The sequence below is a fragment of the Cervus canadensis genome, chromosome 10, assembly GCF_019320065.1.
Source record: "Cervus canadensis isolate Bull #8, Minnesota chromosome 10, ASM1932006v1, whole genome shotgun sequence".
Lineage (NCBI taxonomy): Eukaryota > Metazoa > Chordata > Mammalia > Artiodactyla > Cervidae > Cervus > Cervus canadensis.
This window is the reverse complement of record NC_057395.1, coordinates 49,069,202-49,085,169: the sequence shown is the minus strand read 5'-3', so window position 1 is coordinate 49,085,169 and position 15,968 is coordinate 49,069,202. Positions and strand designations below refer to the sequence as shown.

General features: G+C 38.9%; 1 protein-coding gene across 1 annotated transcript; it reads left to right on the top strand.

Moving 5' to 3' along the window:
• Nucleotides 1-5,013: 5,013 nt before the first annotated feature.
• LOC122448443 (axin interactor, dorsalization-associated protein-like) lies at nucleotides 5,014-7,831 on the top strand. The gene is given in 1 exon segment (XM_043479744.1): nucleotides 5,014-7,831. A coding segment is annotated over 1 exon segment (921 nt). The 5' UTR covers nucleotides 5,014-5,167; the 3' UTR covers nucleotides 6,089-7,831.
• Nucleotides 7,832-15,968: the final 8,137 nt, after the last annotated feature.

The following is a 15,968-nucleotide window of genomic DNA, read 5'->3' as shown; positions in this document are numbered from 1 at the left end:
TTGTAGGCATGTAAATTGTGAAACATAAGTTACATTTCTCTTCTACAACAAAACAGAAATTATAAATCTTCCATCAAGGTAGATAAGAAAATATAAGATCACTTTGATATAACTCAGCCAACTACCTTGTTCAGATCATGCTATCTCTATATCCATGCACCAACTTACTTCTTCATGTGCAGTTCTCTTCACTTCAGGTGCAGTTCATGTTGCCTAGTTCACACATTTCATATTTTCCTCAGTCACTAGACATTTTAGGTATGTTTGGCTATGATTTCTTTCTAACACTGTCTAGTACAGTAGCCACTAGTCACATATGGCTATTTAAATAATTAAATTAAGCAAAATTTAAAATTCCATTCCTTAATTACACAAGCCACATTTTAAGTGCACACACAGTGGCTACTATGTCAGACAGCACAGCTACAGAACATTTTCTTTTCTACTGTACAGTGCTGTTCTTGAGAATTAGAAAAACTTGAAAGCCATATTAGAACAAAAGTCTTTCTCTTTCCTCCCTGACACCTCCCCTCTCTCCTCCCTTTCTACAACAGCCTCTTCTTATATCTGATTCAGAATTCCTACAGGAGAATTCTGATAAGATTCTCTGAGGTTTGTGGGTGACGACCTAGAGGGGTGAGATGGGAGTGGGAGGGCTGAGGAGGGAGAGGATATATATAGATAGTTGTGACTGATTCACATTGTTGTATGGCAGAAACCAACACAACATTCTAAGCAATTATCCTCCAATTAAAAAGTAAGAAATTAAAAATAAATCCCTGAATTCTACAACAATGACCCCAAACTTCTTATAAAGCGCCCCAGCGATAAAAATACTTGAATTGCAATCAAAGGAAAATTTAAAAGGATGAACTGTGTCAGAGAACGTTTAACAGGAGGATTCCTGTGTGTTGTTTTCTGTCTCTCATAAATTCTCTGTTCCTTATCAGTTCCTGGTAACAGGAATGAGTGGAACGGCATGCTGCTCCCAGGACTGAGGTCATAGGATGAGACACATACATGGATTTCCTTCAGGAAACATTCTCCTTACGACAAAACTGCTTAGTCATGACCCTCTTTCTTGAGATATAGATCGTCTTCTGACATTATGACCATTGTTAATTCCTTGTTCCCTTGATAATGGTTGCTGTACGTTTGGTTTTCTGATCTTTATCACTGTCAAAAGAAATTCCTTGTACAACAGCCTATGTATACTCACAAAAGGATCATTAAAACACCCTTGCTCCACCAGACTTGGGTCCCCGTGTCTTTCTTTCTCTCTCTTTCTTTATCTCTCTCTCTCCCTCCGGCTAATTCTCTGGAGCGTGGAAACCTGCCCGGGCTTTCAAGTCCTCCTCAAGAGGGCGCCCTGTGCCTCTGTGAGCGGTACAAGCCCTGTCCTAGGGCTTTATTGGTTCTCTGCCGAACCCAGGGAATATTAGCTTCTTTGTCTCTTTCACTTTCTTATCATCGACTCCGGACCACCAGGTTCTAGTACATTAAAGGACCCCAACAGAACTGCATATGAAATAAACATATAATAAATAGTTCTATAAATTCATTCATTAATAGTTTATTATAATAAATAGTTCTGATTAAGATAGCACTAAAATATGCCTATTGTTAGTATTTTGAATTAAAACTAATTTAATCTACTTTTTAAAATGTTGATTTAACATTTTGTGATAATACAGGTCTATTTCTTTCAACACTTGCTTTTGATTTTTGTCATAGCTGAAAAAACTTCTCATGAATAGTAAATATAGTAATGACATCATTGGATGGACTCTCCCAAATTGCAATACTTATTTTTCCATTAGTGTAATTTCCACTAATTAGATAAAAATTCTTGTTGACACTTGGCAATTAAATCACCATATTCCTTGATGCTCTTGCAGACTAGCCAAAGGGTGCTGTATTCTTACGTATTTAGCAAAATGGTTCAGTACAAAACCTACCAAAACACTTCATTTTGAAGCTTTTAAATGGCTCAATGGTTCTGTTTCTGTTTCCCCACCCCATTTTTATTGTGGTAAAAAAAAAACACAAGTAAAACATCATCTTAACCATTTTTAAATGTACATACAGTTTGTGTATGTATGTATACACAAACTACTACTGTTATGTATATTCATGTTTTGTGAGTGTATATTCAGAACTTTTCATCTTATACATTTGAAACTATATCCATTAAACAACTCCTCTTTCCCCCTCTATCTTGCCCCTCGTAATCACCGTTCTACTTTCTATTTCTATGATTTTAACTGCTTTAGATACCTCATGTAAGATCCTCAGGGTTTATCCATATTGTAACATATGATGGAATTTTCTTCCTTTCTAAAGCTAAACGATATTCTACTGTCTATACACCCCACATTTTGTTTACGCATTCAACTGTTGATGGACATTTGGGTTATCTCTGTCTTTAGTTACTGTGAATAGTGCTGCTGTGAACAAGAATGTGCAAATATCTCTTTGAGATTCTGATTTCAATTCTTTTGAATATATATACGCAGAAGTGGAATTGCTGAATCATAAGATAATTCTATTTTTAATTTTTTTCATTTCATTTTTCCATAGCAATTGAACCAGTTGCACCCAACAGCATATTTGAGTTCTAATTTTTCCACATCCTTATCAACAATCATTATTTTCTGTTGTTTTTGTTTGCTTGTTTTTAATAGTTGGCATCCTAATGAGCATGAGGTAATATCACATTGTGGTTTTGATTTACATTTCTCTGATGGTCAGTGAGCATCTTCCAATATGCTTTTCAGCCATTACTATACTATCTTTAGAAAAATATCTATTCAAGTCCTTTGTTCATTTTTAATTCATTTGAATTTTTGTTGTTGAGTTGTGAGCATTGTTGATCTATGCTGGATATTAACCCTTTATCAGCTACATGATTTACAGATATTTTCTCCCAATCCATAGATTACTTTTTCAGTTTGTTGATTGTGCCCTTTGATTGACAAAGTTCTTTTCTTAAGTTTGATGTAGTTTCCTTTGTCTGTTTTTGCTTTTGTTGCCTCTATTTTGGTATCATATCCAAGAAATCTATGCCAAGTCTAATGTCATGAGTTTTCCTCTATGTTTCCTTCTAGGAGTTTAATAGTTTTAGGTGTTAAGTTTAAATCTTCAAGGATTTTGAGTTAATTTTTGTATATGGTATAAGATAAGGGCCTAACTTCACTATTTTGCATATGAATATTCAATTTTTCCAACATCATTTGTTGAAAAAGCTTTTCTTTCCCTGAGGTATTGACGCTTTTGTAAACATCCTATGACTATGAACACAAGGGTTTATTTCTGGTCTCTCTGTTCTATGCCATTATTCTGCTTGTCTGTCTTTATGCCAGCACCACACTTTTTTGATTACTGTAGCTTTGTAATATGTTTTTTAATTTTTTTGTTGAACAATGATTGATGTCATGTCAATGTTGTGTTAATTTCTGCTACATGACAAAGTGATTCAGTTATACATATATATACATTCTTTTTGATATTCTTTTCCACTATGGTTTATCACATGATATTGAATATAATTCCCAGTCCTATACAGTAGGAGCTTACTGTTAATCCCTTCTTTTTTAAATTTTTATTTTGTATTGGAGCATATTTGATTAATAATGTTGTGTTAGTTTTAAGTGTACTTAGGTGTACAGAAAGAGATTTAGTTATGCATATACATGTACCTATTCTTTTTCAAATTCTTTTCCCATTTATGTTACCGAAGAATATTGAAGGACTTCCTTGGCAATCCAATGGTTAAAATTCTGCACTTCCAATGCAGGGGGTGTAGTTTTGATTCCTGGTTGGGAAATTAAGATCCCACATGCCACACAATTTCATTTCAGTACTATTTATTATAGCCAGGACATGGAAGCAACATAGATGTCCATTGATAGATGAATGGGTAAAAAAGATGTGGTACATATACACAATGGAATATTACTGTGCCATAAAAGAGAACGAATTTAAGCAAGTTCTAGTGAGGTGGATAAACCCAGAGTCTGTTATACAAAGTGAAGTAAGTCAGAAAGAGAAAAGCAAATATAGTGTATATATATACACACACATAGAGAGAGAGAGAATCTAGGAAATTGGTATTGATGAACCTATTTGCAGGGAAGGAGTGGAGACACAATGTAGAGAATGGATACAGTGGGGAGCAAGGGAGGGAGATGAATGGAGAAAGCAGCATCAACACACATAATACACTATCATGTGTAAAATGGATAGGTGGTGAGAAGCTGCTATATAACACAAGGAGCCCAGTTTGGCGCTCTGTGATGGCCTTGGAGGGGGGCTTGGAGGTAGAGTGGGAGGCTCAAGAGGGAGGGGATATATGTATAATTGTGGCTGATTCATGTTGTTATATGGCAGAAGCCAACACAACATTGCAAAACTTAAAAATCAAAAAACAATAAAAGAAAATGAAATTTGAGAAGATCCCACATGCTGTGTAATGCAGCAAAAGAAAAAAATAATATTGAGCATTGTTTCCTGTACTATACAGTAGGTCCTTGTTGGTTATATATTTTAAATACAGTGCACGTGTCAATCCCAAACTCCCAATCTATACCTCCCAATAACCCGTCCCCTCTGATAACCATAAATTCATTCTTGAAGCCTATTTATGTTTTGTAAATAAGTTAATTTGTATCATTTTTTAGATTCCACATATAGAAATATCATATGATATTTGTCTTTCTCTCTGACTTACTTTGCTTAGTATGATAACCTCCAGGTGCATCCATTTTGCTGCAAATGCCATTATTTCATTTTCTTAATGGTAGAGTATATGTACTACATCTTCTTTATCCATTCATCTGCGGATGGACATTTAGGTTGATCCCATGTCTTACCTATCGTAAATCACACTGTAATGAATATTGGAATGCATGTATCTTTTCAAACTATGTTTTTCTCTAGATATATGCCTAGGAGTGGGATTATAGGATCATATGGTAGCTCTATTTTTAGTTTCTTAAGAAACCTCCAGGGCAAATGGGCTTGGGCGGCTCCTTGGCGGGTGGCGGCGGTGGCCGTAGCGGTTCCTCCTGGCCCTGTTAATGTCGGGGCCAGGCCCGGGGAGGATGGCGCCCTAGAGCCCGGCCTTTCCTGGGGGTAGGGGCGGGAGGGGACGGGGTGGGGACCGGCCATGTCGGAGGTGACCCGAAGTCTGCTGCAGCGCTGGGGCGCCAGTTTTAGGAGAGGCGCCGACTTCGACTCTTGGGGCCAGCTGGTGGAGGCGATAGACGAGTATCAGATATTAGCGAGACACCTACAAAAAGAGGCCCAAGCTCAACACAATAATTCTGAATTCACAGAAGAACAAAAGAAAACCATAGGCAAAATTGCAACATGCTTGGAATTACGAAGTGCAGCTTTACAGTCCACACAGTCCCAGGAAGAATTTAAACTGGAAGATCTGAAGAAGCTAGAACCAATCCTAAAGAATATTCTTACATATAATAAAGAATTCCCATTTGATGTTCAGCCTGTCCCTTTAAGAAGAATTTTAGCACCTGGTGAAGAAGAGAATTTGGAATTTGAGGAAGATGAAGAAAAGGGTGGTGCTGGAGCAGGGTCTCCTGATTCCTTTCCTGCCAGAGTTCCCGGTACTTTATTACCAAGGTTGCCATCAGAACCAGGAATGACGTTACTCACTATCAGGATTGAGAAAATTGGCCTCAAAGATGCCGGGCAGTGCATTGATCCCTATATCACAGTTAGTGTGAAAGATCTGAATGGCATAGATTTAACTCCTGTGCAAGATACTCCTGTGGCTTCAAGAAAAGAAGACACGTATGTTCATTTCAATGTGGACATTGAGCTCCAGAAGCATGTTGAAAAGTTAACCAAAGGTGCAGCTATTTTTTTTTAATTCAAACACTACAAGCCTAAAAAAAGGTTTACCAGCACCAAGTGTTTTGCTTTCATGGAGATGGACGAAATTAAACCTGGGCCCATTGTAATAGAATTATACAAGAAACCCACTGACTTTAAAAGAAAGAAATTGCAGTTATTGACCAAGAAACCACTTTATCTTCATCTGCATCAAACTTTGCACAAGGAATGACCCTGACATGAGTATCCTGGAACTTCTGTGAATCTCACCACTCCGTAGAACCCGTCATTGCTCCGTGTAGCACACGCAGCCATCGACAGGCAGGAAGCAACCTGGACCCAGGCCGGCAGGCCAGAGTGAGTCCATTACAAGCTGTAGCACAGAATTCAAAGTCCAGCACCACTGACATAACAGACTCTTTGGATACAGGCTTATTGTAGATCTTGAAATGTTTTCACTTTCCTATTAATTGTGCAATTAATAGTCTCTTCTAATTTACCACTACTCCCGCCCTACTTCCTGGAACAACACTGTTGTGGGTGGGATGTGCTCGTCTTCAGATGTAATACAGCAATAAGAATGTGCTAGAGTTTACACACCTGTCCACTTCTGCTCCAATATGCTCTTTAGCTTTCCGAGTTAATGTCAAACTTTGGGTTGATGTGGAGAAGAGCATGAGACTGCTTTAGAGGAAATGGGACCAATTTTGCTGCCCAAGGTCAGTCTGGAAGTTTATAGGCTGCTTCTTAAGAGATAGCCTCAGTTCATCCCGATCTCATGGTTTTCCTCCCTAGAAATCGTGTGCCTTGGCCAGTCTCCCACATGGGAGTGTTTGCAGGTTGTAGCTGGGATTTTTCCAGATGAGCAGATTGTTCTTCTGAAAGTGAGCATATTTTTAGTCACGTTGATTAGCTTTTTTCCTACATCACATTGTTACTCTTTCTGATAGTGATTCTAGGGTTAATGAAACCATCTCAGAATAATTACAAATTCTTGGTGGGTTTATAGTGTCTTCTAAATCATGTAATCTAAAAATAATGAGTCAGATGCTAATGAGATACTGCAGGAATAACTGCTGTTTTTCTGACAACTGATTGTGAAACCTTAAAACCTGCATACCTCTTCTGTAGTGATGAGTATGCAAATCTGGAGATACTCTATTTTTTTTTATATAGGTAGATAGGATTGCCATTTATTTCCTATTTAGATATATTGACATTCATCCATATGGAAATATGCAGGTCATTAGCTTATTATAATTTGACTATTTACATTCTTTTGACTTAATAATGGGGCCTAAATAAAACTTTCATAGTACATACACAGTGGATATTTGATACACAGAACATGAAGATTTGGGGTGGGCGTTCTGTGGGTTAGATGTGGAGCCCACATATTTAAAATTCACTATTTTAAATGACCAACACTAGAATGAGCAAAATGCAGTGCCAGTACTTGGCCTATTTTTAAACTAGTGTAACAAGCCTAGTCATACCATTCAGTATGTTTGCTTTTTAAAATAAGTAACCATAATTCAGTTCCGGCTGTTACACTTCAGAAGACCTAGTCTCCACTTTCAGTTGTCTGTCGAGTCAGTTCTCTTTACTATCATAGATTTAAGAATTCTCAACAAAATTGTCTTGCCTCTCATCTTCATTAAATTCAAAATCATTTCAGTGACAGTTATCTTGAGGGGATGAAGAATTTGCCTTAATAAATTACTTTGTTGTTCATGCAGCTCTTATATAAACTGTGCGTTGTCAGCCCACCCCCACCCCTACCAGAGTGTAAGCTCCTCAGGGGGCAAGAACCACGTTTTCTCCATGTCATGTACGTTTCCTAAGGTGCTTGGCAGCACTCTGTACCCTGTGGAGTACTCAGTACCTTTTGTTTGATGTTGCTGACAAGACCTAAAAATAATCCCTTAAAAAAATCTACCATTAAAGTGTAGCAAAACTGAAAAAAAAAAAAAAAGAAACCTCCATACTTTTCTTCATATTGACTGTACCAATTTACATTCCTACTAACAGTGTAGGAGGGCTCTATTTTCTCCACACCCTCTCCAGCATTTATTGTTTGTAGCTTTTTTGATGATGGAAATTATGACTGGTGTGAGGTGATATCCCTTTGTAGTTTTTATTTGCATTTCTCTAATAACTAGAGATTTTGAGCATCTTTTAATGAGCCTCTTAGTCATCTGTATATCTTTGGAGAATTGTTTGTTCAGGTCTTCTGCTTATTTTCTGGTTGGGTTGATTTTTTCTTTTCTATGGAGTCTCATGAGCTGTTCATAAACTTTGGAGACTAGTCCCTGTTGGTCACATCATTTTAAAATATTTTCTCCCATTCTGTGAGTTGTCCTTTTTATTTTGTTTATGGTTTCCTTTGCCATGAAAAAGTTTAGTTTAATGAGGTCCCATTTATTTTTGTTTTTATTTCCATTCCTCTAGGAGATGGGTTGGAAAAGATATTGCTGTGATTTATGTCAAAGAGTGCTCACCTATGTTTTCCTCTTAGAGTTTTATAGTATCTGGTCTTACATCTAGGTCTTTAACCCATTTAGAGTTTATTTTTGTTTATAGTGTTAAATAATGTTCTAAGTTCATTTTTTTACGTATTGTTTTTCAGTTGTTGTGTCTGACTCCCTGCAATCCCATGGACTGCAGCATGCCAGTCTTCCATGTCCTTCACTATCTCCTGAAGTTTGCTCAAACTCACTCCACTGAGTCAGTGATGCCATCCAATCATCTCATTCTCTGTTGCCCCCTTCTCCTCCTGCCCTCAATCTTTCCCAGCAGCAGGATCTTTTTGGATGAGTCTGCTCTTCACATCAAATAGCCAAAATATTGGAGTTTCAGCTTCAGCATCAGTCCTTCCAATGAATATTCAGTGTTGATTTCTTTCAGAATTGACAGGTTCAATCTTCTTGCAGTCCTAGGGACTCCAGCACCACAGCTCAAAAGCATTAATTCTTCAGCACTCAGATGATGGACAGGGAAGCCTGGTGTGCTGCAGTCCATGGGGCTGCAAAGAGTCAGACATGACTGAGCCACTGAACTGAACTGAACAGCCTTCTTTATGGTCCAACTCTCACATCCATACATGACTACTGAAAAAATCATAGTTTTGACTATATGGACCTTTGTCAGCAAAGTAAAGCTTCTGCTTTTTAATACGCTGTCTAGGTTTGTCATCGGAGAAGGCAATGGCACCCCACTCCAGTACTCTTGCCTAAACCCCATGGATGGAGGAGCCTAGTAGGCTGCAGTCCATAGGGTCGCTACGAGTCAGACATGACTGAGCGACTTCACTTTCATTTTTCACTTTCATGCATTGGAGAAGGAAATGGCAACCCACTCCAGTACTCTTGCCTGGAGAATCCCAGGGACAGGGGAGACTGATGGGCTGCTGTCTGTGGGGTCGCACAGAGTTGGACATGACTGAAGCCACTTAGCAGCAGCAGCAGCAGGTTTGTCATAGCTTTTCTTCCAAGGAGCAAGAGTCTTTTTTAATTTCATGGCCACAATCACAGTCCACAGTGATTTTGGAGTCCAAGAAAATAAAATCTGCCACTATTTTCATTGTTTCCCCATTTATTTGCCATGAAGTGATGGGACCAGATGCCATGATCTTGGTTTTTTTGAATGCTAAATTTTAAGCCAACTTTTTCAGTCTACTCTTTCACCTTCATCAAGAAGCTCTTTCGTTTCTCTTTGCTTTCTGCCATGATGGTGGTGTCATCTGCATATCTGAGGTTACTAATATTTCTCCCAGCAATCTTGATTCCAACTTGTGATTCATCCAGCCTGGCATTTTGCATGATACACTACGCATAGAAGTTAAATAAGCAGGGTGACAATATATAGCTTTGACATACTCCTTCCCCAATTTTGAACCAATCCCTTGTTCTATGTACAGTTCTGTTACTTCTTGACCTGTTTCCTAGGAGGGAGGTAAGATAGTCTGGTACTCCCATCTCTTTGAGAATTTTTCACAGTTTGTTGTGATCCACACAGTCAAAGGCTTTAGTGTAGTCAATAAAGCAGAAGTAGATGTTTTTCTGGATTCCCTTGCTTTATCTATAATCTAGTGGATGTTGACAATTTGATCTCTGGTTCCTCTGCTTTTTTGAAGTCCAGCTTGTACATCTGGAATTTCTCAGTTCATGTACTGTTGAAGTCTAGCTTGAAGGATTTTGAGCATTACCTTGCTACCATGTGAAATGAGCCCAATTTTGATGACCCTTTTTTGGCATTGCCCTTCTCTAGGATTGGGCTTCCCTGATAGCTCATTTGGCAAAGAATCCACCTGCAATGCAGGAGACCCCAGTTCAATTCCTGGGTCGGGAAGATCCCCTGGAGAAGGGAAAGGCTACCCACTTCAGTATTCTGGCCTGGAGAATTCCATGGACTGTATAGCCTATGGGGTCGCAAAGAGTCGGACACGACTGAGTGACTTTCACTTTCACTTCTCTGGGATTGGAATGAAAATTGACCTCTTCCAGTCATGTGGCCATTGCTGAATTTTCCAAATTTGCTGGTATATTGAGTGCAGCACTTTAAGAGCATCCTCTTTTAGGGTTTGAAATAGCTCATGTAGAATTCCATCACCTCCACTAGCTTTGTTCATAATAATACTTCCTAAAGCCCACTTTACATTCCAGGATGTCTGGCTCTATGTGAGAGACCACTAGCACCACCTGAGAAGCCCTTTTTACATGTAGCCATCCAGTTTTCTCACTAACATTTATTGAAGAGATTGTCTTGCCTTCTTTGTTACAGATTGTTGTTGTTCAGTCACTAAGTCATGTCCAACTCTTTAGGACCCCATGGACTGCAGCACGCCAGGCTCCCCTGACCTTCACTACCTTTTAAAGTTTGCTCAGACTCATGTCCACTGAGTCATAATGCCATCCAACAATCTTATTCTCTGTTACTGCCGTCTCCTCCTGCCCTCAATCTTTCCCAGCATCAAGATCTTTTCCAGTGAGTTGTCGCTTTGCATCAGGTGGCCAAAGTATTGGAGCTTCAGCTTCAGCAATGAATATTCAGTCCTCCCAATGAATATTCAAGGTATTTAGATTTCCTTTGGGATTGATTGGTTTGATCTCCTTGCTGTCCGAGAGACTCTCAAGAGTCTTCTCCAGCACCACAGTTCAAAAGCATCAATTCTTCTGTGCTTAGCCTTCTTTATGGTCCAACTCTCACATCCATACATGACTACTGGAAAAATCATAGTGTTGACTATACGGACCTTTGTCAGAAAACTGATGTCAGATCACTTTGTTGTTACAGATCAATTGGCCGTTGGTGCATGGGCTTATTTCTGGTTTTCTAGAAATAAATTTGTTCCTGTTCCTTTGATCTATATATCTGTTTTAGTGTCAGTACCATACTGTTTTGATAACTGTAGCTTTGTAGTATAGTGTGAGATCAGGAAGCCTGATTTCTTCAGCTCCATTTTTTTTTTCTCAATATTATTTTGACTATTAAGGGTCTTTTTGTTTCTCAATATAAATTGTAAGATTTTTTTTCTATTTCTGTGAAAAATGCCATTGATAATTTGAAAGGGATTGCAGTGAATCTATAGATTGCCTTGTGCAGTGTAGTATTTTGACAATGTTGATTCTTCCAATCCAAGAACATGGTATATCTTTTCTTCTGTTGGTATCATCATTGATTTCGCTCATCAGTGTCTTATAGTTTTTGCAGTACAAGTCTTTTGCCTCCTTAGGCAGAATTTTTCCCAGGTATTTTGTTCTTTTTGATATGATGATAAATGAGATTCTTTTTCTTTCTATACACTAACAGATCTTTTACTGTTAGTGTATAGAAATCTAACAGATTTCTGTGTATTGATTTTGTATCCTACAAATTTACCAAATTCATTGATGAAGTCTAATAGTTTTTTGGTAGCATCTTTAGGATTTTCTTTGTGCAGTATCAATATGAAACTGGTTCTGATGTGGTGTAGCCATGCAATGTAGGCTGTACCCAAGCTCACAGGTCTTGTGAGGAGAAAAATTCACTGAGCCAGGAAAATAAAAGAAACCACTGAGTCTTGCAGTGAGGAAATAGAGTTTATTGAATGGAAACAGAAAAGGCTTCTGACATAGACATCAGAAGAGGGTAAAGGAGAATACCCCTTCCTTAACTTGAGCAGAGCTTTATATACCTTCTAGTGGGCTACTACAATAAGTTTAAGAAGCATTTCAAGGCTGTAAAAGTTTTACCAAAGCTCTTTCCCAGGGTATACATCTTGAGATAACATCAGCACAAGATTGACCAAAAGGTACAAGTTCCTGTGAGGGAGGAGAGAACATGCCTTTGGTCAAGATATATTGTTGCCATTTAATCATCAGCACAAGAGCAGCAAAACATGCTTTTGAGCAAAATATATTGTTGCTATTTGTTCACAATGCCTACATGACCTAAGGCCTAAGGAAAAACATGTCTGTGCGAAAGATATATTACTGCTATTTAGTAATAGACGTATTTTTGTTATTTAGTAATTATCATGGAGCCTATGTGACTAAGGCAAAGAATGTATACCTCCTCCCTAAGGACTCCTTAACAACCTGCTTGAAGTTAACTAAAGTAATGCCCAAAATTCTCCAAGCCAGGCTTCAGCAATATGTGAACCATGAACTTCCAGATGTTCAAGCTGGTTTTAGAAAAGGCAGAGGAACCAGAGATCAACTTGCCAACATCCACTGGATCATCAAAAAAGCAAGAGAGTTCCAGAAAAACATCTATTTCTGCCTTATTGACTATGCAAAAGCCTTTGACTGTGTGGATCACAATAAACTGTGGAAAATTCTGAAAGAGATGGGAATACCAGACCACCTGACCTGCCTCTTAAGAATCCTGTATGCAGGTCAGGAAGCAACAGTTAGAACTGGACCTGAAACAACAGACTGGTTCCAAATAGGAAAAGGAGTACATCAAGGCTGTATATTGTCACCCTGCTTATTTAACTTATATGCAGAGTACATCACGAGAAACACTGGGCTGGAGGAAGCACAAGCTGGAATCAAGATTGCCGGGAGAAATATCAATAACCTCAGATATGCAGATGACACCACCCTTATGGCAGAAAGTGAAGAACTAAAGAGCCTCTTGATGAAAGTGAAAGAGGAGAGTGAAAAAGTTGGCTTAAAGCTCAACATTCAGAAAACTAAGATCATGGCATCTGGTCCCATCACTTCATGGCAAATAGATGGGGAAACAGTGAAAACCGTGTCAGACTTTCTTTTTGGGGGCTGCAAAATCACTGCAGAAGGTGATTGCAGCCATGCAATTAAAAGATGCTTACTCCTTGGAAGGAAAGTTATGACCAACCTAGATAGCATATTAAAAAACAGAGACATTACTTTGCCAACTAAAGTCCATCTAGTCAACGCTATGGTTTTTCCAGTGGTCATGTATGGATGTGAGAGTTGGACTGTGAAGAAAGCTGAGCACTGAAAAATTGATGCTTTTGAACTCTGGTGTTGGAGAAGACTCTTGAGAGTCCCTGGGACTGAAAGGAGATCCAACCAGTCCATCCTAAAGGAAATCAGTCCTGAATATTCATTGGAAGGACTGGTGCTGAAGCTGAAACTTCAATACTTTGGCCACCTGATGTGAAGAACTGACTCACTGGAAAAGACCCTGATACTGGGAAAGATTGAGGGCAGGAAGAGAAGGGGATGACAGAGGATGAGATGTTTGGATGGCATCACCGACTTGATTAAGTTTGAGCAAGCTCCAGGAGTTGGTGATAGTCAGGGAAGCCTGGAGTGCTGCAATCCATGGGGTCACAAAGAGTTGGACATGACTGAGCAACCGAACTTATTTTGTCTAATATGAGTTTTGCTACTCCAGCTTTCTTTCGATTTCTATTTTCATGGAAGACCTTTTACCATCCTCTCACTTTCAGTCTGTATGTGTCCCTAATCTGAAATGGGTCTCTTGTAGACAGCATATATATGTTTTTTGTTTTTGTACCCATGCAACCAGTCTATGTCTTTTGACTGGAGCATTTAATCGATTAACATTTATGGTAATTATCAATATGCATGTTCCTGTTGCCATTTTCTTATTTGTTTTAGATTTGTTTTTGTAGGTCTTTTTTCTTCCCTTCCTACTTGTTTCTCTTCTTTTGTGATTTGATGACTAACTTTAGTGTTGTGTTTGGATTCTTTTTTCCTTATGTATGTGTATCCATTGTAGATTTTCAGTTTATGATTACCATGAAGTTTTGATATAGCAAAAACAATTGTTTTAAGTTGCTGGTCTTTTCATTTCAAATCCACTTATAATATCATGCATTTGTGCTCTCCTCTTCTCACAATTGCTGATTTTGATATCTTATTTGTGTGCAGATAATTTCCTACCTTTACTTTGTGTTTGCCTTTTGTGCTTGCTGTGGACTCAGTTGTGTTCAACTCTTTGCAACCCCATGGGCTATAGCCCACCAGACTTTTCTGTCCATGGGATTTCCCAGGCAAGAATACTGAGTGGGTTGCCATTTCCTCTCCCACAAGATCTTCCCAACCAGGGATCAAACCATGTCTCCTGTGTCTTCTGAATTGGCAGGTAGATTCTTTACCACCGTCCCACCTGAGAAAGCTGTGCTTGACTTTACCAGTGAGCTTCTCCATTTGCAATTTTCTTGTTTCTAGTAGTGGTCTTTTCTTTTCCACTTAAAGAAGTTCTGTTAGCATTTGTTGCAAGGCTGGTCTAGTGTTGCTGAGTTATCTTAACTTTTGCTTGTTTGCAAAGCTTTTGATTTTCTCTGTTGAATCTGAATGAGAGCTTTTCTGGGTAGAAGATTCTTGGTTGTAGGTTCTTTTATTCCATCATTTTAAATACATTGTGCCATTCCCTCCTGGCCCACAGAATTTTTGCTGAAAAATCAGGTGATAATCTTAGGGGAGTTTCTTTGTATGCTATTTGTTGCTTTTTTCCTTGTTGCCTTTAATATCAGAGAAGGCAACCCACTCCAGTACTCTTGCCTGGAAAATCCCATGGAAGGAGGAGCCTGGTAGGCTGCAGTCCATGGGGTCGCTAAGAGTCGGCACGACTGACCGACTTCACTTTCACTTATCACTTTCATGCATTGGAGAAGGAAATGGCAACCCACACCAGTGTTCTTGCCTGGAGAATCCCAGGGACGGTGGAGCCTGGTGGGCTGCTGTCTATGCGGTTGCACAGAGTCAGACAGGACTGAAGCAACTTAGCAGCAGCAGCAGCCTTTAATATTTTTTCTTTGTCTTTAATTTTTATCATTTTGTTTACTATGGATCTCAGAATGTTCTTCCTTGGGTTTATCCTGCTGGGACTCTGCACTACCTGGGTTTGGGTGACTGTTTCCTTTCCCATGTTAGGGAAGTTTTCATTTATTATGTCTTCAAATATTTTCTCAGGTCCATTCTCTTTCTCTTCTCTTTCTGGGACCCCTATAATGCAAAAGTTTCATGTATTTAATGTTGTCCCAGAGGTCTCTTAGACTGTCTTCTTTTCATGTTTTTTTATTTATTCTTTTCCGTGGCAATGATTAACATCATCTTGTTTTCCAGCTCGCTTATGCGTTCTTCTCTCTCAGTTACTCTGCTATTGATTTCTTCTCATGTGTTTTTCATTTCAGTTATTGTGTAATTCATCTCTTCTTTTTTTTTGTTTTTTTCTAGATCTTTGTTAAACATTTCTTGCATGTTCTCAATCTCTGCCTCCATTCTTCTCTTTTTCTGATATATTGAGTCATCTTCACCATCATTTCTCTGAATTCTTTTTCTGGTAGATTGACTATCTCTACTGCATTTACTTGTTCTGGGGTTTTATCTTGTTCCTTCATCTGCCACCTCATTTTGTCTGACTTTCTGCAATTGTGGTTTCCATTTCACAGGCCACAGGATTGTAGCTTTTCTTGCTTCTACTATCTGCCCTCTCTGGTGGATGAGGCTATCTAAGAGATTTGCAGGTTTCCTGGTGGAAAAGTCTGAATCCTGTTTCCTGGTGGGTGGAGCTGGGCTTTGGCCCTTTGGTGATCAGGGCCTTGCTTGAAGACTTCAGGCACCCTGTCTGCTGATGGGTGGGCCTGTGCTCCCACTCTGTTGGTGTTGTTTGAC